We start from the raw sequence: 24556 nt of genomic DNA, 5'->3' as shown, positions 1-24556 counted from the left end.
CAGAACCCTTTTTAACGAATAGATTTTTGGCTCAAGTGTGTAAACAATGTGAGCCTAGGCTATATCTTTTCTTTGCATTTTTTCCAAATCGTGAAGCATCGTGGGATAGCGTCGCGTCGTTCGATCGAGGATCAAGAAGGTGGGTGGATGTATCAGTGTTTGCTAAGTACGAAGTTAGTGAAAGAAAACGTTAAAAGATGTCTTTTATTGTGTACAAGTTTTGTCAAATGTTTATCTTTATTCAGGTGACTGTTGTGTTACTGCTAGACAGATAGGCATGATGTTAAGAGTAAATGAAAACAGAAGAAATCTGATCGTGTGGGTCGTTTTTTCGACCGGTTTGGCAACCAACCTTCTCTGATAGAAAGCCGTGACATTTAATAATAATAATTATTATTATTATAATAATGATAGTAATACTAATAACAATTTTGTTTCCTCATAAGTTGTGTCACACCGCTAAAGTAATACACACAAAAATCAGTTTGATGATTGTGGCTGTTGAACTCAAGTTGTATGAGATAATAATATGTCAGTCCATCGTGTAACCCCCCAAAAAAAACAACAACAACAACACAACAACAACAAACAAACAAAAAAACAACTAAAATAATAGATATACATACATACATACATACATACATACATACATATATATATATATATATATATATATATATATATATATATATATATATATATGTGTGTGTGTGTGTGTGTGTGTGTGTGTGTCCAATCTCTGTGAATATGATGCCACATTGAGTAACTGAGCTGGACTTACAACCATGAAATTATTTTATAATGTTATGATTAAAATTTTACTCAGAAATCAGTCATTCTCAGTCTCATTGTTTTATTTCATGCACATTATAAACAGAAACAAAAACAACATATAATAATAGAAATTATGATAATGGATACTTTTATAGCACACTATCCAGAAATCTGGTGTAGGTGCTGTACAAAAACACTTTTGTTTACATAACACATTAGATCAATGTTACATACACACAACAAAATATCACACACACACACACACACACACACACACACACACACACAGAGACACACACACAATGAATACATACATTTTTACAAGTATACATGTGCACCTAACACTAACAGCTAGTGTGCTACCCACAACGCATTGTTTTGTCAGCGAGTTTGGCAACCTTCTCTGAGATATATATATATATATATATATATATATATATATATATATATATATATATATTTGTCCAAACTCTGTGAATGTGATGCCTCCTTGAGTAACTGGACTGGACTTAAAATGATGAATTTATATTATAATGTTATGATTAAAATTTTAACACTTTTATTTGCATAACACATTAGATCAGTGTTACATACACACAGCAAAATGTGATTCAGTCACACACACACAAACACAAGCACACACACACACACACACACACACACACACACAAAATGGATACATACATTTCAACATAACATGTGTACCTAACACTAGTAACAGCTACCCACAACACATAGGCACGCACAAATATACATAAACAGACGTGCGTGATGATACCTCTTCCCTATCATCTTTATATATATATATATATATATATATATATATATATATATATATATATATATATATATGTGTGTGTGTGTGTGTGTGTGTGTGTATATATATATATATATATAGAGAGAGAGAGAGAGAGAGAGAGAGAGTTTTACATTACACTTACAGTTTCAGTTTCACGTATATACTAAAATGTAAATTGTTACTGTTTGTGATTGACAGGATATATGACAGGATACATGACAGAGTTGCCCTTTCACTGTGAAAGGTAAGATCTTTTCTCTTTAGATGGCTGGCACAGTGCACAACAAATGACTACAGTTTCTGATGTTTAGTGTTTAGTTGAAACATGGCTATGAATAGTATGATCAGTTGATGTGCCTGGCTCTCTCTCCACTTGTCTGTCATTCAGCTCTTGCATAATAATGTGAAATATAATTTTTTATAGAGATAGATACACGTCTCTCTCCAACAACAATGCTGCATGCCTTGTGTCAGTTATGACTACGATTGTCGAATGTTGTTGCTGCTTATTTATATATCATTATATGTTTATGTGTACCTAGTTCATACCAGTTACAGCTTTCCACATAGAACATACATTTAGTAAAACAAAATATGCTATGCCACCTCTCCCTCTTCAACACCCAGTTAAAGTTTATATTAAAATTGTGTGAAATATACTGTGTAGAGTTGAATTGTGTTAAATGTACATATGATATATTACATTAACATACATGTTAGCACACACACACATGCACACACGACACACACACAGACACACACACACACACACACACACACACACATATATATATATATATATATATATATATGTATGTATAATTATCATTTTACATGATCGACTGACATATTATCTTATACAAGTTCAACAGCCACAATCATCAAATGGATTTTTTGTGCCTATTACTTTAGTTATGTGATACAACTTTTGAGAAAAAAAGTTATTAGTAAATACTATCATTATCATCATTAAGATTCTTATTAACTGTTACAGTTATAGATCAGACAAGGTTGCCAAACTGGTGGACAAAACTGTGTTGTGGGTTGCTGTTAGTGTTAGGTGCACATGTATGTTAAAATGCATCGCGTTTTGTATGTGTGAGTGTTAGTCACATTTTGTTGTGTGTATGTTACTATGTAACATTAATCTAATGTGTTACATATTCAAAACTCAAAAGTGTTTGTGATTGACAGGATATATGACAGGATTGAGGATACATGACAGATTTGCCCTTTCACTGTGAACACTGAAAGGTAATATACAAGTTGTAACATGTATGTAGATATATATCTATATAGATAGATACATACATTGATAAATATACATATAAAATATACATGCATGTATATACATATACATGTAAATACACTTGCATAGAATAGATAGATATATAGATAGATATATAGATAATAAGATATATGTGAGTTTTAGGGTACAAATTCAAGTCAATTATAGATTATTTCATGTGGCAGTCTCATTACCTCAAAAAAATGAGAGAGAAAATATTTGCTACAGGGACAGACACAGGGCAGCAAAAGGTGGAAAGGTGTCAGTATGTTCCCCTCACCTGCATCATCAGTGAACTTGACCATCATTAACATTATTATTAACTGTTTCGGCTATAGATCAGAGAAGGTTGCCAAACTGGCTGACAAAACTGTGTTGTGGGTAGCTGTTAGTGTTAGGTGCACATGTATGTTAAAATGTATGTATCCATTTTGTATGTGTGGGTATGTGTGTTAGTCACATTTTGTTGTGTGTATGTAGCATTGATCTAATGTGTTATATAAACAAAAGTGTTTGTGATTGACAGGATTATATGACAGGATCCATGACAGACTTGCCCTTTCACTGTGAACACTGAAAGGTAAGATCATCTTTTCTCTTTAGATGGCTAGCACAGTATGTAAGAAATGACCTCAATTTCTTATATTTAGTGTTTAGTTGAAACATGGCTATGAATAGTATGATCATTATCATCATTAATATTATTAATATTAACTGTTACGGCTATAGATCAGAGAAGGTTGCCAAACTGGCTGACAAGACTGTGTTGTGGGTAGCTGTTAGTGTTAGGTGCACATGTATGTTAAAATGTATGTATGCATTTTGTGTATATTCTATATCTTTATTTAAATATACAAGTTGTAACATGTATGTAGAACTTAAATATAGATAGATAGAGATACATTGATTGATAGATATACATATAAAATACACATGCCTGTATACACATATACATGTAAAATACACTTGCATATATTTGACAGATAGATAGATACAGATATAGATAATAAGATATATGTGAGTTTTAGGGTACAAATTCAAGTCAATTATAGATTATTTCATGTAGCAGTCTCATTATCTCAAAAGAATGAGAGAGAAAACATTTGCCATCAGAGTAGACACAGGGCAGCAAAAGGTGGAACACTGCTGTGTGGCACCAATCCTATGTCATCTCCATCTGGAAAGGTGTCAGTATGTTCCCCTCACCTGCATCATCAGTGAACTTGACCATGACATGTCTTAGGCCAATGACAATTGGAATGATATTCTTCATTGATTAATGTAAACTTGTACTTGTATGTAGTATATTATACCTGTTCCACAGGATACCATTCATGAAAATTTCATCAGCTATGCTTTATAATTAACAGTTTCAAATGTTTGTTATGTTTTGTTTTTTTTATATCAAGCAGATGATGACAGGCAGACCACTTAAGAATAGACTTTTAACCAGCATAAAGTTTCTGGTGTTTTGTTGTTGTTTTTTTTCCTTATATTTTTTTCAGATTCGTTGATAAATATTTCGATACTATGATAATGTGAAAACTTAGAATGGCAGAAGTTTTGTGTGAGAATGTAAGTTTTACTTTTATTAAGATCATACATTAAAATAAAGGATGTGAAATCACAAATGGAATACAGTCAAAATAGGTTATAAATATGATCTGACCTACTATTAATATATTCACAATTTACAAACATAAATATTCTGAACATGTTCATTTCAGCTGCTGCTTATCATCATATGCTGCAGAGACCGGCAGAGTCTGAGAGTGTGTGTGAATCAGATTCGCATGATTACTTGCAATTGTTTGGTAAGTGGATTTTTATTTTCTTTAATTTGTAAACAGTGTAATCACTTCTTAATGTGAGCATTTCAAATGTTCAGGCTTTTAGTTTTAACATTCTGTTATTATTTGTCTTAAATCTTATGGCCCAAAATCTGATTTGGTATCCAGTTTTTGTGACATGCTCTTTGAAATTATAACTTGATTATTTAGCTTTTAAGAGATCTGTTTTATTGCTTCATGCATTCAACATAATATTAATATACCACTTTGGTGCGAACATCATGTTTACATTTGCTTTTTTTATGTTAAGTTTTATACACTGTTCATAACATTCACACTGTGACATGTTTCAGTTAAACTGACTCTTGAATGACAGTAACTTAAAATTTAAAGCATTTAAACTACTTCTCTGAAGGCAACAACAACAGCAACAAGTGAACAACAACAACAACAAACAAGTGAACAAAAACAACAACAAAATTTAAAAAAAGGAAACACAAAATAAACTTATTTTAAACAAGAGATAACATTTTTTTTTTTAACATTTACATGAAGTTGAGAACTTCACAACTTATCTTTCCCTGTCTTTCAAAAGCTGTAAACAGAAGAGGAGGAGGTAAGTGTCAACATTGTTTTGTCCATAAAAAAGTATGCATCAATAACTATGCAAACTTCTCATAGATGCAATCAACATAATATGTTGAAAGGGAAGAAAGTCAGAAAAACCATAACAACAAATAACATTTGTGTTGTAGAATTAGTCCCCAAAATGTTGCAAATATGCAAGTTAGGGTAAAAGATACCATATTTTCAACAACAACAAAATATTAGTTGGAATTTGTAAATTTAAACAGGTTTTTGCAGATTATTAAAAATATTTGCAGCTGAAATTAGTGAAAAGTTCACAACAGATAAAATGCAAATTTAGAATTTTTCCTTTCATCACTTCACTACCATTCCACAGCAAATTTTTTTTACAATATCCTAAAGTAAAATGCAAAATATAAGTATGTGGTTGTTTTGGATAATTCCAGTAACTACATTAGAGATAAATAGAAACAAGTCATTACACAGAACAAAACAAAAACAGGAAACAGTTGTCACATGACCTGCTTAACATCATGACAATAACTAAACAGCTGAACTGTTTTTAAAGCACTTTTTAGCAGATGTGATATCAGTCTGACCCAAATATGTAATGAAATGAGTGAATAAACCACATAAGATGAACATGCAAAACAGTAAGATTTTGATATTTAACAGCTTAATGTGTCTGAAAGGTAATTTGCTCACAACTTTACACTGTGATGTTGTGATGTTATCTCTTTTATGAAGTGCCAAGCAGCAAGTCAGGTAAATGACTCTTGATGACTGCTGTTTAGCATCTTGATCTTGTTTCCCCTTATCTATTTTCACCATGTAGAAAAAGATGGGTGATCTTGTATATTGCTCATATTGTTTGATTTTTCTTCTTTTTTTCACAACATGGACAGTTTCATCTAAGTTTCTCACCAACTAAATAAAACTGAACAAGACTGGTCCAGCTGATTCCTGTAACACTTCTGAATATTTATTGCACTGTTGTACAGCATTTATTTAGTGGAAACTGGAATATCTCTTTCTTTTCTTTGTTGAATCATTGAGTTGCCTAACAACTGTGTTGTTACAGCTTCTTCAATAAAAAGTCTTCACCATTTAAAAGAAAAACTAACATGGTAAATAGGTGTTCACTTTCTGGCATTGAATTTCTCTACAGGTTATGGACAGTTGTAAGGTGGATGATTCTTTATTGCCTGGTCTGAAAATTATGGTAATACTAACTAAAGGTAACTTTTTACAATCAATGAATCAGGTTGTGTGGTTTATGCGGCTAGAACATTTAATTCAGACTGATGAGGCCAAACCATCTGTATATTAAATTTTATTTGACAGGTACTGAAGACAGCAACTTTTTGGAATCAGCTTATTTGAGCAACTATAGGATTAACAGTTTTTAAAACAATAAAAGTATTCATTTGTACATTAAACTGTATACAGTTTGAAACAGTTTTCATATCCAGTTATTGTTTTTTTTTCTCTTTACTTTTACTCTTTGTTTTAGTAAGTGTTGCTGAATTGCATCTATACTTTGAATCTGCATGTTGTCAGACAACATACATTCTCCTGTTAAAATGGATTGTGAAAAGCGCATTCAATGTGAGGTTTGTCAAAATGTGTTTAAAAGCACAACCACTGTAGTTAAACACAAATGCCCCTATTGTAGGTTTTGTGGTAAAGTTTTTTCAACATTTCAGCGGTTTCAGTCACACAAATGTTCATGCTTGCAGACATCACCTGTTACTTCCATTGAGCAACACAACATTGCATTCACCCCTGTGCAGACTGAATGGCAGGTACAGAAATGTGAGCAGTTACATTTGGTGTTCAAATGCAGCCTTCCCTCTGTAGAACCCAAAGTTGAGGCAGGAGCACCCGAACAGATCATCAGTATAAGGGGGGATGGAAACTCTTTTTTCCGCTGTTTGAGCCTGGCAGTCTGTGGGTGTCAAAGAACATTCTTTGACCCCTTGACTTTTCTAAGTGCTGTTGTTGCTAGATCACGGATCTGAAGAACATGTGTCTGTTCTGTGGGTAGAGTTTGATGATGAAGGTGTCAGGAAAAAGACCCGTGAACAGAACAAACAGCTCTACACACAGAACATCAACACAAAGTGGACTCCTGTCTTCCAAAGTGTGAAGCAGTTTCGTGTTGGAAAACGTCAGAACGTTGCAGTTCTGCATAGACAGTTCCCTTTGACGGCTTACTCTGCTATCACCATCCACAAGTCACAGGGCTCCACACTGGAGAACGTGGCAGTGTCGTTTCAGGGAGCAGCACACCACCATCTTGTGTATGTGGCTCTCAGCAGAGCCAGAACTATGGCTGGTCTCCACCTGCTTGACTTCGATCCAAAGAAGATCAGAGTGTCACCAAAAGTCAAGCAGGAAATGGAAAGACTGAGACAAGAACCTGTTGTGCCCTGTCTGACTGATCTTCAGCAGTTTTCCACCACAGGGTTTGTGATTGTGTTTCACAACAGCCGATCACTTCACAAACACATTGCTGATCTCCGTGCAGACAGGAACTTGCTACAAGCAAGCCTCATGTTTATTTTTGAAACATGGGAGCATGAACAGGATGACCCGGAACACTACAAGATTGCAGATTTTACTGTGGTTGCCAGAAACACAGCTTCAGTGAAAGGCTGTCGTTCACATGCTGGTACACTTGTTTACACCAGAGATCACAGTCTGCCATTCAGTTGCAGTGCTAGCCAGAAGTGCAGCAGTGGCATTGAAATCACTGTGGTTGATGCCAGTACCAGCGTTAGAGGACTGGTTGTTGTTGGGATCTACTGTCCTCCACATGTCAGCATCACAGTTTTGTGTGCAGAACTCAGAGCAGTTATTCAGCAGGAGCTCACAAGTCACACTCATGTTATCATTGGAGGAGACTTCAACAGTGATGCTTCCCGTGGACTGCCTAGACCTCTTCAGGAGTTCTGTGAACAGTTCAGTCTGCAACAGCTGATCAAAGATCCCACCACAGACTATGACTCGACACTGGATCTGGTTCTCACAAATGTGCCTGAGCCAACTCCTGCTAGTGTACTGGAGTCGTGGTACTCCGATCATAAGCCATGTTGGATAGTGTATCTATATTGAAATCAGGATGGGACTTTTTTTTCTTTTTTTTTAAGGCCTGGGAACCTTCCTTTTAAGTAATGATGGTTCTTGTGTGTGTGGTCTGGTGGTCAACCTTTTATCTCTTAATATATTTGATGTCATTACTCTTGCTTATGAGTATGACACGCTCTCTGTGTCTGTGTATCATCATCAGATTTCTCATCTGTTGTAGAGTTATTGAGAAAGATAGTTGGATAGGTATAGATATGTATGAAATATTTCTGTTTTATTCTTATGTGACGGGGTGGTAAGGTGGTGTTAGAGAAGGTGAAGACAGGTATAAGGTGTTAGCAGAAGAGAGCTGCAGCCAGGCAAGGTAGACTCGGGAAGGCGGTGTGCCGGTTTTTCTTCTTTTATTCTCTCATTCTTCCAGACCAGGAGAGTTCTCTATTTGTCTGGCACTCGCTCACTCCTTATATTCTGTTCCGCCGAACCGCAAAGCCAGCGCCGCGAAGCGACTCACGAAACCGGCCCTCCGTGAGCCTTGAGGGGCCAAGCTTGTGTTTGTTTGACCAAATTTGGCGGCTTCTGACTTTCGGCTCGGGGAACTAACATAGACATATTATATATCACACAAAACTACAAGAAACGAGCATTTTCTTAAGCTAAACCATTTTCTACAAAAATAATGTAGTTAAAAACTAAACAAAAAGAGTCACTGAATGAACGAGCTTTTAACGAGTTCATGTATCATTTTTGTACATTGCAACAATTAAAACGTCGCGATATGTAATATAATTGCAACAGTTAAGTAACTGAAAATCCTGAATTTTCAACTATATAAAAATCATCTATAGAATCTGCTTCTAGAGTAAAGATTTTTTATGTCAAAATTCAAGAGAAAACTCAGCGGACAGCTCCCGTGTCGGCACGGGTTGGGGTGCTTTTGGCACTTGTGATCGACAATGAAATACTTCGTTTAAACCAACTACAACACAACTATACATGTATGATGCGAATCAGATTGATAACAGAAATGCAAACATCTGCAAGACACGCTATAAAAATGTCTAGGTATTGTAAAAACGTATTTTGCTCAAATCGGCACTGACGAATTCCAATGGCTTGAAGAAGAGAGAGTTTTGTGGGGCCGAAATACTGTCAGAAATTTCGTACTATCGCATGCCTATAACTTAGGTGTACACGGAAAGCGATACACGAGAAGAAAGCTTAATCATTTACATTGTAATGCACAATCTAAATTCCACAGCAGCTATATCGATTTATAGAAAACAAGGTATTTTATATGTTTCAACTGAGTGGATTTCGAAGATCGCGCCAAAATTCATTGACATAAATATTAGTTTAAAAGAGTTATAGGCTACCTGGCCAAATGATATCATTACAGTTGAGAAGTATGATCTTTCTGAAGTCCAATAACATAAAAACTATAATCTCATCTATAAGGAAGTGTTTATAATTTAACAAATGGATGAAAATCATCATGCGGTTCCGTGTAAAGGGAGATAACTTGTGACCGATTTACAACTTCCTTGTTAACCTTCGGCGAGTCACAAAAGTCGTCTACTAAGCTGGCCCAACGAAAATTGTAGCCAATCCGGTTACACTTATCATAACATAATAGGGATGAAACATAAAAGGTACTCTTTCCTTTTTGTCTTGTTTCGGGTGGGTGTGGGGGGAATTAAATTTTTCACTTAAGATTGACATACAATGATTCATTTTAAGATTCTGAAATGTTAACAAATGATACATGCTTTTTAACATATTGTCAGTGTATCTTTTTTTTTTCCGAAAGGTGAGGGGGTGCGGTGAACAGTATAATGAATTGATGTTTACCTTTTTATATATGTCACAGGTTTCCAGTCCTGAAATTCAAACTGTTACAGTAACCTGGGCTTGAAACTAATTGTTCTTTTGTTGTGTGTGTTTGGAAAAGCATACTTAATTATGATACTTGATAGAATAGGTAAATCCAACAGTCATTGGCTGGAACCATAACATTTTATCATTACAAAGTTTAAGTGTCCAGTTCAGCTTCAAGTATCTGCCATCAAACGGGTTGATAGATCAGATACATAACAAGTACAAGTTTACACTCGCATATTAATTGACATTTGATCACATGCAGCCACAGCAGAAGCTTTGGACACTTGTGCATGTTGTTTGCACAAAACAGTGCGTTGCTGTGTTGGCATGCACTTTTTCTTAAATAGATGCCTTGATCAGGAAATTTGGGATTGTTAAAAAAAACTTGCTTCACATATATGATGTAGATCTATAGCTCTTTCTCGTGAGATGGTCCATTCTAATTTGAAGAGGGTTTGTGGTGTGGAGGGTATACTGCCTTGTACTGGTGTTGTAGGCATGGAATTATGGTTAATCAGCAGACAGTGAAATGTCAATAAAAATTGTAGCATAAGAAGAAGACCAGATTTAAATGCTTAAACAGAATCCATTGTTTTACTTTTTTTTCTTTAAATTGCAAACTATTCAGTAAACATTAGTGCTAATATATTGTGTTTTACAAAGTGAGCTTCACATTGGTTTGTATATGACATTCTGACAAATGAATACATGAATAAACTTGATATGTTACTACCCCATGGAACTGATACCTTGTCGTGGTGGGGTAGCTTGAGTGCTTCAGTGACCTGTCGAGCTATGTCATTTGATGTGTCACATGCCTGGTAGGGCCTCCCATGCTGGACAGGTTGTGGGTATTTGTTCCACAAAGTATACCAGCTGGCATGATGCACGCATTTTAGGGTTTCCCTTGCTGAAAAGGTTGTATGGGAGAAGCCCGACAAAATTCAGTTTCAAACACATGTCTTTGCATATTTATCTCTTATGACTGACAATTCGTCGTCCTTCTGTTTCAGGAAATGGACATCAGCCAGGACAGGAACAACAGAATCTTCTGTGAGCAAACCTGTATGCTTTTGATCTAAATAAACACAATACAATACATCATAAGCCTCTGTTGCTTGATCAGTTGATGTTTGGTTTGTTGAAGGTGCTGTTTGTTTGCCCCTGTGGGGATGTCAGGGACTCTTTCCATTAAAATACTATGCCCACCCTCTGGAAACCCTCTCCTGAAAACTTATCATTTTATATGTCACTTTTCCTTTTCTGTCATTTATTACTTCAGCCATGCTATTCATTCCCATCCATTTTTTTCAAGATAGCCATGATTATTTATTTTTCTGGACTTCATAATTGTGCATTCTTGCAAAGCTGTATTCAAATTTGGACCTAGGATATACGAGTTGCCTGCTGGCATTTTTTTTGTTTTCTATGCCTGTTATGTACAATTTGCGTATTATGTATAATTATGTCAATGTTCAGGTTTGATTGGTTTACTCTATCGATAGATTAATGGAAAGGCCAATTTGATGCATGTAGTTATATGTGCATGCATACGACTATTCATGCACACACACACACACACACACACACACACACACACACACACACACACACACACAAAATCACTCCCCCCACACCCCTTTTTTTAAATTTTTTTATACAAGATCAAGATCAATATTATATGACACACAGTCACACACAAATTGGTTTTTTTTTAATGGCTAACTCATGTTCAAGATTTTAAATCCCAAACTAAGTTCATGGCAGAAACTATATTACATATTCAGCATTTTTATGAATGAGAAGTAGCCAAAATGAAAACCATCACTGTGGTGATTGATATTCAGTGTCCCAACACATTTACCACTCTGAATAAAGTCCGCAACTTGCAGCAACACAAGCAGCCATTACTTACATCTAACTGAAGTCACACTTACCAAAAATAAACAACAAAAAACAATAATAATAATGATATTAAAATAAGATAAATGAAGATATCTTATTTTAATATCTAACCAAAGTCACACCTACCAAAAACAAAAAAAAATGATAATGATATTAAGATAAATAAATGAAAACAAGAACATCACTACAGTTAAAGCATTTCAGCCCAGTGCTTCCCTCATTGAACGACAAGCAACCTCCAGGTTGATGACCACTCCCTCCAACCACCTGAGCTCATCTTCTTCCACCACCAGTCAGTCATTTCAGAAACCATTTCCATCAGTACATTCAAAATGTCAGTTTCTCAAGATGGTGGCATTAGGACAAACTCATATATGTGCTAAACCACGTCTACCACACAGATGCCTGATCAGCAGCATAACCCAATACATCAGGCTTTGAGTGCATGCATATGTTTGTGTACCCATCGGGGTAGATTTCGTCTGCACAACTTTTGCCAGAGGACAAATACTTATGTTGCCATGGGTTCATTTTCTGTGTGCAGTATGCTTCCTGCACATTAGATTGGTGTATCGTTGCATGATTTTAAATAAAGTATGAGAAAACGGATGAGACATGGATTTCAAACTCGGACTGTCACGGTTAACAGTGTAAACGCACACTGTCTGTCTGTCTGTCTGTCTCTCTCTCTCTCTCTCTCTCCATTGTCAATCACAGAGTATTGGGAACCGGGCTTTCACCAACATACACATATTTCATAAGGACATGGAGTGATTACCAGGTATATAATATACTTGCAATTTTCCTTTCTATGCATTGAACCAAAAAGTTGTCATTTGGACAGGATTCACACATGAGCCATGAAGGCTTTGCCTCTTGTTCAAGTGAATCACAAGTGAGTCTTGAAGGCCTTGCCTCTCTTGTTCTATATTCTTAATTGTAACATAACCCCCCACTTAAGAAATTTTCTCAAAATTTCCAAAACTTACAATTCAAGGAATGACTCTTACAATAAACATAAAACAACTAAAGGTAATGTCCCTGGCAAATGAATATCTAACCATAAGTAGCCCAAACCCAAACTCACACATCCAGGGATTTACATTCTGCTCAAAAAGTCTGCGGTATGATTGTCAGTACCTTTCACATGTTCAACCTTCATGTCAAAGTTCTGAAGGTACAAGGCCCAACGCATGACCCTGTTGTTTAAGAACTTGGCAGAGTTCAGAAAGGACAAAGGTTGATGGTCTGTGCGCAACACAAAACACACACCCTGGAGATACAGTTCAAATTTGCGCACGGCCCACACGATGGCTAGGCACTCTTTCTCCATGGTGGCGTACTTCCTCTCAGCATGGGACAGCTTCTTGCTGGCGTAGGACACCGGGAACAGCTTCCCCTCATGCTCCTGCATGAGGACTGCACCAACACCTTCGTCAGAAGCGTCGGCGGCGAGCACAAACGTCTTGGAAGGGTCCGGCAACCGAAGCACAGGCTCCGTGGTCAGGAACTTCTTGACGGTGCTGAAGGCCCTCTCTTGCGCTTCTCCCCACTCCAGCTGGTTCGGCTTCCCTTTTCGTAGCAGGTCAGAAAGCGGCGCAGTCACAGTGGCAAAGTGGGGCATATACTCCCTGTAGAATCCCACCATGCCAAGGAAGGACCGCATCTGCTTCTTTGTATGGGGACTTGAGGCCTCAAGGATCTTCTTCACGTTATCCTCAAGGACCCCTTTCACTCCTTCCTGGAGAGAATGTCCAGTGAAGTCGATGTTGTCTGCCCCGATAATGCACTTGCTTGGTCTTGCTGTCAGATGTGCTCCTGACAGTCGTTTGAATACTTCACGAAGAATGTCCAAATGCTGGCCCCAGGTCTCTGAATGAATCAGGATATCGTCCCAGTAGAACACGACACCTTCCATATTGCCTAGGAGTTTTCTCATGCCCCGTTTCAGAGTTGCACCAGAGTTCTTCATACCGAAGGGCATGCGCAGGAACTCGTATGTGCCGTCTGGAGTCACGAACGCCGTCTTTGGAATGTCTTCTTCCGGGATTGGGACCTGCCAGTATCCCTTGCTGAGGTCTATCTTGGAGAAGATTTTACTTCCACTCAGTCTTTGGAACAGGTCAGTGGCTGTCGGCATGGGCTCTGGATCAAGATGAGTCAGCTTGTTTAGTCGCCTAAAGTCAATACACACTCTGTTGGTACCGTCCTTTTTCTTGACGACAACAACTGGAGATGCATAAGGAGATCCAGTAGACTCGCGTATCACACCCAACTTCAGCATTTCTTGGATATCTCCTTTCAGCGACTCTCTGGTGGCGTAAGGCATAGGGTACGGTTTGGACCTGACAGGTGTCGAAGACGTCAGTTTGATGTCATGCTGGACCAGGTCAGTCCTTCCTGGGAACTCAGTGAATAACTCCGAGTACTCATTCAGGAGGTCTCGAGCATCAGTTTGCTGCTTACTGACCAGCTGGGGTCCTAGGTCAACACAATCTACAGTCTCTTGAGATCTCAGGTCACTGAACTCCAGGAGCTCCTCATCATTCACTGACTCTTCGTCGATGGGTTCATTAGAAGTCTCACAGGAGTTGTAGGGAGCCCACTCGTGAATCTCAGCTGCATGTGCGTTAGTGGTGCTCTCGTCCAGTTCACGTTCAGTGTATTTCTTCAGGAGGTTGGCGTGAAAAATCTTCTGCTTGCCCTTGATTTTCACACCATAGTCGTTCAGTCCCTTGACAGCCTCAACAGGGTAAGGTCCTTTCCACTGCATCAGCAGCTTGTTGTGATCAGAGGGAAGCAGGACAAGCACTTTGTCCCCTGTCACGAATCTCCTCACTTTCGTCTTTCGGTCGTAGTAGTGCTTGCTCTTGCCTTGGGATTTCTCTAGCTCCCTCCTGGCCAACTGCAGGGTGTCCTCAAGGCGTTCACACAGCTCGACTACGTACTGGTAGCTGTTCTTGACCTCTGGGGACTCCACTTCCTTCGTCCACAGCTCCTTTAGGATATGCATAGGCCCACGCACAGTCCTGCCATACAGGAGTTCGAAGGGGGAGAATCCAGTTGATTCTTGAGGCACTTCCCGGTAGGCGAACAACAGGGAGTTGATGAAGCGGTGCCACTGTCGGGGTTGGTCCGCACACAGTTTCTTCAGCATTGACTTCAGTGTACCGTTGTACTTTTCTACCAGGCCGTTGCACATCGGATGGTAGGGAGTGGTGGTCAACTGCCGGATGCTGAGGAGACGAGCAACTTCTTTCATGCAGTCACTCACGAACTGAGTCCCTAAGTCACTCAAGATCTCATCAGGCACACCCAGTCTGCTGAATAAGTCCACCAATGTCTCTGCTACAGTCTCTGTGTCGATGCGTTTCAGTGGAACTGCCTCGGGGTACCTGGTCGCGTAATCCATCAACGTGAGGATGTAGCGGTGTCCTGATTCACTGGCTGGTTTGATTTCTCCGATCAGGTCGATGGCCACTCTCTTGAACGGTCGATCCACCAACGGCATCTTCTCTAGTGGCACCTTCGGAGTCTTCCCTTTGGGTTCCGTCTTCTGGCACACATCACAGGATCTGCAGAAGCGTGCCACATCACCATGAACACCTGACCAGTAGAAGGCAGCCATGATCTTGTCCGTTGTCTTTTTGATGCCCATGTGACCTCCGAAGATGGATTCGTGAGCCAACTTCATCACTGGGGTACGCAGATCTGCTGGCACAAGAATTTGTCGTACAGTTTGGCCTCCACTCAGTTTTTTAAACAGTCTGTACATAACCCCATTTCTCTTTTCAAAGGACACTTCTGCGTTTTCTCTGGTCACAGTGTTTGCCTTGTTGTCGTACTTCTTCAGAGAAGGGTCAGCTTGCTGGGACTGAATGAGTTTCTCTCTGTTAACGTCAGGAATCCCTGTGGGCTCACTCACTTTCAGTGGAGTCATTTTCTTCTTCTCCTCCTTGGCCTGAGCACGCGTTGTCACAGCGCAGGTGTGCCCCCACTCGTGGTCAGGATTGTCTGCTGCTCTGGCACCGTCAATATTGCCGATGATGACATCATTGGGTGGACTGGGGAGGCATAGTGCATTCACTTTCCCAACAAAGAATGGTGTTGAAACCTCGATGTCAGCAGTGGGAACTGACTCAACATGTCCATGCACACATCTCAGGAAACTGTTTTTTCCGGTTAACTGTTCCTCTGGCACAAGATCTTTTCTGATAATGACGCCACTGCATCCAGTATCTCTCAGCACGTTCACCTCTTTGCTATCATAGAGCCCTTTCACCACTGGCATTGTGCTCAAGTCACCTTCGTTTCGGTTTACAAATGCGCACCTGACAACTGCTTCATGCTTTTCTGGATTTTCCTGTCCTTCACTCCAGTTCTGATTTTGACATCGGTTGTGACTCCCTTCTCTGATGGCGACGTTTGCAGACGTCACGTTTCTTCTGTTTCCAAACTGGCCTTGGAACTTTCGTTCTTCTGGTTTGACATTTTGTGAGCTGGCTTTCTTTGGAGCTCTACATTCAACAGCTTTGTGGCCCAGTCGTCCACAGTTGAAACACTTCACTGGTGATCCAAACTGGTTGGAACCCTGCACTGGTCTCAGTTTGTCAGACTGCAGTGTTGCCGGCTTTGGTTTGGCATCAAATCTCCGATGCTGAGACTCCAGGAACCTCTGTGCCGCTTCAGTGAGAGATTTCAGGCTTTGGTCTTTTTCTTGAAGCAGGAACGATTGCAGGTCTCTCGGGCAGGAGTCCTTGAACTGCTCTTTCAGGACCAGGTAAGATAAGCCTTCATAGTCTTTATTTTTTTCAGCTAACTCCACCCATCTTTCAAGATAGTTCTGGATTCTCGTCAGAAACTGAGCAAGACTCTCATTCTTCTCTGGCCTACTGGAACGGAAACGTTTCTGGAAGCCTTGCTCTGAGAAATCGTAGCTGCGAAGCAGTGCGGATTTCAGTTTCTCATAGTCGTCGGCATCTTCTCAGGACAGTCTGGAGTATACTTCCAGGGCATGACCAGTCAAGAGAGCACCCAAGTCCGTGGCCCACTGATCTCCTGGCCATTTCATGGCTTTAGCATGGCGTTCAAAGCGCTCTAAGTAGCTATCGATGTTGTCCTTCTCATCTACAAATGCAGGGAGACGAGGTCTCCTGGCAATATGAACTTCTGTCTGTGCAATGGATTCTCTTTGTTTCTCTCTATCTTGGTATTGTCTTTGACTCTCTCTCTCTTCAATCTCCAATTGTATTTTCTTTAGATTTCTCTCTGCAGCTCGCTCTTCTCTTTCTATTTCTTGCTGTTTTCTTTCTTGCTCATCAACGTATTTCTTAAGATCTTCACCTGTCAAGCCTAGTTCCTTTCCAATCTTCACAAATTCCATCTTTACAAAGTTTTGACGGCAAACAGTCTCCGGAGCAATGCACTCAATACAACACTACAGTCAAAGGCAGCTATCTCTCTCTAGATACTCCTAGATCTGCACAACGTGCTCACAAAAAGTTCTCACAGTCACGGGCGACAGTTCATTTAACTACCCTGGATCTGCTCGACACTTAATAGCAATCTCCTTTTACTGAGTCCGTCTCACTTGTCACAGAGTTCTTACGCACTATTTCACCTTTGTAGATCTAGCGCGACTTAAACCCTAAACAGTTCGTTTAAAACTCCAGTCCAAGTGCACAGTCACTAAATAAAGACATCTGACGAAAAAAAAAATCCCGGCTTGGCCCCCAAATGTTACGAAGAGTAACTTGAATAATGGGAAGATAAGCTATTAACACACTACTCAACAAAGCTGACAGGCAGATGTAGCAATGTAATAACAAATCTTCCAGGTTCGTTGATTTTTAAGTGTCAGACGCTTCATCCACAGTAACCATAAGTACACCAGTTCTTAAAGATCAAACGAAGACAAAGTTTTAATTCTCAAATGAAAAAAAAACAATATACGAACTAGCTTCCAACTCACAGGTTTGTTCCAAGGTTCTCTTTTCTATTGGACATCAATTTTCCATCGATGAAAATCTCATACGAACACTCAATATTACTGTCCCTTTTCTTCTAATCTATCACTGGGTACTAAACTTCAACACACACTCGTGTTCTAACCTAGAACTTTCCAATTAACAAACTCTTGACTGCACCCCGGCCCCGCATTCCACGAATCGAACTTCCTTCAACTTTTCTGCCCTGTCCATACCCACGCGCCCATAAGCCTTTCCTTCTGGCAGGTAGAATTATCAGTCGCTCGGTTGATGACTTGAAATATTCTGGACTTCGCTGCGAGCGGTGAAGAAACCGTTTTTCCCTGCTGTCTGGGCTGAAGCGTCGTTCGCTCATTGAAATCGCTGATCGACTCAACGCCGTTTTATGATGCAGTTCCTATAGCAATGACCTTTCAATGACGTGTTTTCCTATCAGCCCTACGTCATCGTACCAAGACTTTGCTAACCACGCACGTCATGATAATTCTTTCCTTGCATTCATTTTCTTAATTGTAACATAACCCCCCACTTAAGAAATTTTCTCAAAATTTCCAAAACTTACAATTCAAGGAATGACTCTTACAATAAACATAAAACAACTAAAGGTAATGTCCCTGGCAAATGAATATCTAACCATAAGTAGCCCAAACCCAAACTCACACATCCAGGGATTTACATTCTGCTCAAAAAGTCTGCGGTATGATTGTCAGTACCTTTCACATGTTCAACCTTCATGTCAAAGTTCTGAAGGTACAAGGCCCAACGCATGACCCTGTTGTTTAAGAACTTGGCAGAGTTCAGAAAGGACAAAGGTTGATGGTCTGTGCGCAACACAAAACACACACCCTGGAGATACAGTTCAAATTTGCGCACGGCCCACACGATGGCTAGGCACTCTTTCTCCATGGTGGCGTACTTCCTCTCAGCATGGGACAGCTTCTTGCTGGCGTAGGACACCGGGAACAGCTTCCCCTCATGCTCCTGCATGAGGACTGCACCAACACCTTCGTCAGAAGCGTCGGCGGCGAGCACAAACGTCTTGGAAGGGTCCGGCAACCGAAGCACAGGCTCCGTGGTCAGGAACTTCTTGACGGTGCTGAAGGCCCTCTCTTGCGCTTCTCCCCACTCCAGCTGGTTCGGCTTCCCTTTTCGTAGCAGGTCAGAAAGCGGCGCAGTCACAGTGGCAAAGTGGGGCATATACTCCCTGTAGAATCCCACCATGCCAAGGAAGGACCGCATCTGCTTCTTTGTATGGGGACTTGAGGCCTCAAGGATCTTCTTCACGTTATCCTCAAGGACCCCTTTCACTCCTTCCTGGAGAGAATGTCCAGTGAAGTCGATGTTGTCTGCCCCGATAATGCACTTGCTTGGTCTTGCTGTCAGATGTGCTCCTGACAGTCGTTTGAATACTTCACGAAGAATGTCCAAATGCTGGCCCCAGGTCTCTGAATGAATCAGGATATCGTCCCAGTAGAACACGACACCTTCCATATTGCCTAGGAGTTTTCTCATGCCCCGTTTCAGAGTTGCACCAGAGTTCTTCATACCGAAGGGCATGCGCAGGAACTCGTATGTGCCGTCTGGAGTCACGAACGCCGTCTTTGGAATGTCTTCTTCCGGGATTGGGACCTGCCAGTATCCCTTGCTGAGGTCTATCTTGGAGAAGATTTTACTTCCACTCAGTCTTTGGAACAGGTCAGTGGCTGTCGGCATGGGCTCTGGATCAAGATGAGTCAGCTTGTTTAGTCGCCTAAAGTCAATACACACTCTGTTGGTACCGTCCTTTTTCTTGACGACAACAACTGGAGATGCATAAGGAGATCCAGTAGACTCGCGTATCACACCCAACTTCAGCATTTCTTGGATATCTCCTTTCAGCGACTCTCTGGTGGCGTAAGGCATAGGGTACGGTTTGGACCTGACAGGTGTCGAAGACGTCAGTTTGATGTCATGCTGGACCAGGTCAGTCCTTCCTGGGAACTCAGTGAATAACTCCGAGTACTCATTCAGGAGGTCTCGAGCATCAGTTTGCTGCTTACTGACCAGCTGGGGTCCTAGGTCAACACAATCTACAGTCTCTTGAGATCTCAGGTCACTGAACTCCAGGAGCTCCTCCTCATTCACTGACTCTTCGTCGATGGGTTCATTAGAAGTCTCACAGGAGTTGTAGGGAGCCCACTCGTGAATCTCAGCTGCATGTGCGTTAGTGGTGCTCTCGTCCAGTTCACGTTCAGTGTATTTCTTCAGGAGGCTGGCGTGAAAAATCTTCTGCTTGCCCTTGATTTTCACACCATAGTCGTTCAGTCCCTTGACAGCCTCAACAGGGTAAGGTCCTTTCCACTGCATCAGCAGCTTGTTGTGATCAGAGGGAAGCAGGACAAGCACTTTGTCCCCTGTCACGAATCTCCTCACTTTCGTCTTTCGGTCGTAGTAGTGCTTGCTCTTGCCTTGGGATTTCTCTAGCTCCCTCCTGGCCAACTGCAGGGTGTCCTCAAGGCGTTCACACAGCTCGACTACGTACTGGTAGCTGTTCTTGACCTCTGGGGACTCCACTTCCTTCGTCCACAGCTCCTTTAGGATATGCATAGGCCCACGCACAGTCCTGCCATACAGGAGTTCGAAGGGGGAGAATCCAGTTGATTCTTGAGGCACTTCCCGGTAGGCGAACAACAGGGAGTTGATGAAGCGGTGCCACTGTCGGGGTTGGTCCGCACACAGTTTCTTCAGCATTGACTTCAGTGTACCGTTGTACTTTTCTACCAGGCCGTTGCACATCGGATGGTAGGGAGTGGTGGTCAACTGCCGGATGCTGAGGAGACGAGCAACTTCTTTCATGCAGTCACTCACGAACTGAGTCCCTAAGTCACTCAAGATCTCATCAGGCACACCCAGTCTGCTGAATAAGTCCACCAATGTCTCCGCTACAGTCTCTGTGTCGATGCGTTTCAGTGGAACTGCCTCGGGGTACCTGGTCGCGTAATCCATCAACGTGAGGATGTAGCGGTGTCCTGATTCACTGGCTGGTTTGATTTCTCCGATCAGGTCGATGGCCACTCTCTTGAACGGTCGATCCACCAACGGCATCTTCTCTAGTGGCACCTTCGGAGTCTTCCCTTTGGGTTCCGTCTTCTGGCACACATCACAGGATCTGCAGAAGCGTGCCACTTCACCATGAACACCTGACCAGTAGAAGGCAGCCATGATCTTGTCCGTTGTCTTTTTGATGCCCATGTGACCTCCGAAGATGGATTCGTGAGCCAACTTCATCACTGGGGTACGCAGATCTGCTGGCACAAGAATTTGTCGTACAGTTTGGCCTCCACTCAGTTTTTTAAACAGTCTGTACATAACCCCATTTCTCTTTTCAAAGGACACTTCTGCGTTTTCTCTGGTCACAGTGTTTGCCTTGTTGTCGTACTTCTTCAGAGAAGGGTCAGCTTGCTGGGACTGAATGAGTTTCTCTCTGTTAACGTCAGGAATCCCTGTGGGCTCACTCACTTTCAGTGGAGTCATTTTCTTCTTCTCCTCCTTGGCCTGAGCACGCGTTGTCACAGCGCAGGTGTGCCCCCACTCGTGGTCAGGATTGTCTGCTGCTCTGGCACCGTCAATATTGCCGATGATGACATCATTGGGTGGACTGGGGAGGCATAGTGCATTCACTTTCCCAACAAAGAATGGTGTTGAAACCTCGATGTCAGCAGTGGGAACTGACTCAACATGTCCATGCACACATCTCAGGAAACTGTTTTTTCCGGTTAACTGTTCCTCTGGCACAAGGTCTTTTCTGATAATGACGCCACTGCATCCAGTATCTCTCAGCACGTTCACCTCTTTGCTATCATAGAGCCCTTTCACCACTGGCATTGTGCTCAAGTCACCTTCGTTTCGGTTTACAAATGCGCACCTGACAACTGCTTCATGCTTTTCTGGATTTTCCTGTCCTTCACTCCAGTTCAGATTTTGACATCGGTTGTGACTCCCTTCTCTGATGGCGACGTTTGCAGACGTCACGTTTCTTCTGTTTCCAAACTGGCCTTGGAACTTTCGTTCTTCTGGTTTGACATTTTGTGAGCTGGCTTTCTTTGGAGCTCTACATTCAACAGCTTTGTGGCCCAGTCGTCCACAGTTGAAACACTTCACTGGTGATCCAAACTGGTTGGAACCCTGCACTGGTCTCAGTTTGTCAGACTGCAGTGTTGCCGGCTTTGGTTTGGCATCAAATCTCCGATGCTGAGACTCCAGGAACCTCTGTGCCGCTTCAGTGAGAGATTTCAGGCTTTGGTCTTTTTCTTGAAGCAGGAACGATTGCAGGTCTCTCGGGCAGGAGTCCATGAACTGCTCTTTCAGGACCAGGTAAGATAAGCCTTCATAGTCTTTATTTTTTTCAGCTAACTCCACCCATCTTTCAAGATAGTTCTGGATTCTCGTCAGAAACTGAGCAGGACTGTCATTCTTCTCTGGCCTACTGGAACGGAAACGTTTCTGGAAGCCTTGCTCTGAGAAATCGTAGCTGCGAAGCAGTGCGGATTTCAGTTTCTCATAGTCGTCGGCATCTTCTCGGGACAGTCTGGAGTATACTTCCAGGGCATGACCAGTCAAGAGAGCACCCAAGTCCGTGGCCCACTGATCTCCTGGCCATTTCATGGCTTTAGCATGGCGTTCAAAGCGCTCTAAGTAGCTATCGATGTTGTCCTTCTGATCTACAAATGCAGGGAGACGAGGTCTCCTGGCAATATGAACTTCTGTCTGTGCAATGGATTCTCTTTGTTTCTCTCTATCTTGGTATTGTCTTTGACTCTCTCTCTCTTCAATCTCCAATTGTATTTTCTTTAGATTTCTCTCTGCAGCTCGCTCTTCTCTTTCTATTTCTTGCTGTTTTCTTTCTTGCTCATCAACGTATTTCTTAAGATCTTCACCTGTCAAGCCTAGTTCCTTTCCAATCTTCACAAATTCCATCTTTACAAAGTTTTGACGGCAAACAGTCTCCGGAGCAATGCACTCAATACAACACTACAGTCAAAGGCAGCTATCTCTCTCTAGATACTCCTAGATCTGCACAACGTGCTCACAAAAAGTTCTCACAGTCACGGGCGACAGTTCATTTAACTACCCTGGATCTGCTCGACACTTAATAGCAATCTCCTTTTACTGAGTCCGTCTCACTTGTCACAGAGTTCTTACGCACTATTTCACCTTTGTAGATCTAGCGCGACTTAAACCCTAAACAGTTCGTTTAAAACTCCAGTCCAAGTGCACAGTCACTAAATAAAGACATCTGACGAAAAAAAAAATCCCGGCTTGGCCCCCAAATGTTACGAAGAGTAACTTGAATAATGGGAAGATAAGCTATTAACACACTACTCAACAAAGCTGACAGGCAGATGTAGCAATGTAATAACAAATCTTCCAGGTTCGTTGATTTTTAAGTGTCAGACGCTTCATCCACAGTAACCATAAGTACACCAGTTCTAAAAGTTCAAACGAAGACAAAGTTTTAATTCTCAAATGAAAAAAAAACAATATACGAACTAGCTTCCAACTCACAGGTTTGTTCCAAGGTTCTCTTTTCTATTGGACATCAATTTTCCATCGATGAAAATCTCATACAAACACTCAATATTACTGTCCCTTTTCTTCTAATCTATCACTGGGTACTAAACTTCAACACACACTCGTGTTCTAACCTAGAACTTTCCAATTAACAAACTCTTGACTGCACCCCGGCCCCGCATTCCACGAATCGAACTTCCTTCAACTTTTCTGCCCTGTCCATACCCACGCGCCCATAAGCCTTTCCTTCTGGCAGGTAGAATTATCAGTCGCTCGGTTGATGACTTGAAATATTCTGGACTTCACTGCGAGCGGTGAAGAAACCGTTTTTCCCTGCTGTCTGGGCTGAAGCGTCGTTCGCTCATTGAAATCGCTGATCGACTCAACGCCGTTTTATGATGCGGTTCCTATAGCAATGACCTTTCAATGACGTGTTTTCCTATCAGCCCTACGTCATCGTAGCAAGACTTTGCTAACCACGCACGTCATGATAATTCTTTCCTTGCATTCATTTTCTTAATTGTAACAGGTAGACTTGGAGTTATGTGATGTCTTGATGGTGTGGGTGGGGGTGGAGGGCCAGGGGAGTGTAGATGGTGAGTGGTGGTGGTGAAGGGATGGAGGAGTGTTGTGATGATGATGATGATGGTGTGGAGGGTAGGTGGGTGGTGGTGAAGTGAGGGAGGGGAGGAGTGTTGTGATGATGATGATGGTGGGGTGTGTGGAGGGGAGGAGTGTCGTGACGATGATGATGATTGGGGAGGAGGGGGTAGGTAGGGGATAGGGAGGGTAGGAACAGGGACAGAATGAGGGAGGAGAAAAGAAAGGTGGTGGGTGGGATCAGTACAGCAGCAGTGTGGAACTATTCTTAAGGAAACAATGAAAACTACTATAATCACACCAATGA

At 41.3% G+C, this 24556-nt stretch overlaps 3 protein-coding genes and 1 long non-coding RNA gene across 6 annotated transcripts in view; 2 read left to right on the top strand and 2 right to left on the bottom strand.

The window, feature by feature from the left end:
* Positions 1–24556, top strand: part of LOC143289185 (NFX1-type zinc finger-containing protein 1-like) — a 110086-nt gene that overhangs the window by 65961 nt on the left and 19569 nt on the right. The gene's annotated exons all lie outside the window — the stretch shown is intronic.
* Positions 74–11808, top strand: LOC143289186 (uncharacterized). Of its 2 annotated transcripts, XR_013056199.1 has the most exons (6): positions 95–139; positions 1772–1817; positions 2768–2827; positions 3388–3441; positions 4589–4675; positions 11221–11808. It is a non-coding gene; the product is annotated as an uncharacterized LOC143289186 (long non-coding RNA). The 2 variants fall into 2 exon arrangements; XR_013056200.1 differs by lacking the exon at positions 1772–1817 and having other exon boundaries at positions 74–139.
* Positions 13212–17714, bottom strand: LOC143289290 (uncharacterized). The gene is given in 2 exon segments (XM_076598290.1): positions 13212–17285; positions 17385–17714. Coding segments are annotated over 2 exon segments (4185 nt in total). The 5' UTR covers positions 17496–17714.
* On the bottom strand, positions 17586–24106 carry LOC143289289 (uncharacterized). Its single transcript, XM_076598289.1, has 3 exons — positions 24102–24106; positions 18820–22825; positions 17586–17591 (listed from the first exon to the last, which is right to left on the bottom strand). Exons 1-3 carry the CDS (start codon positions 24104–24106, stop codon positions 17586–17588), a joined length of 4017 nt encoding a protein of 1338 aa, XP_076454404.1.

This window comes from Babylonia areolata, chromosome 13 (genome assembly GCF_041734735.1).
Source record: "Babylonia areolata isolate BAREFJ2019XMU chromosome 13, ASM4173473v1, whole genome shotgun sequence".
In the NCBI taxonomy this organism is placed as follows: domain Eukaryota; kingdom Metazoa; phylum Mollusca; class Gastropoda; order Neogastropoda; family Buccinidae; genus Babylonia; species Babylonia areolata.
Note: the sequence above shows the minus strand (reverse complement) of the source record. Positions and strands in the feature narration are given on the sequence as shown.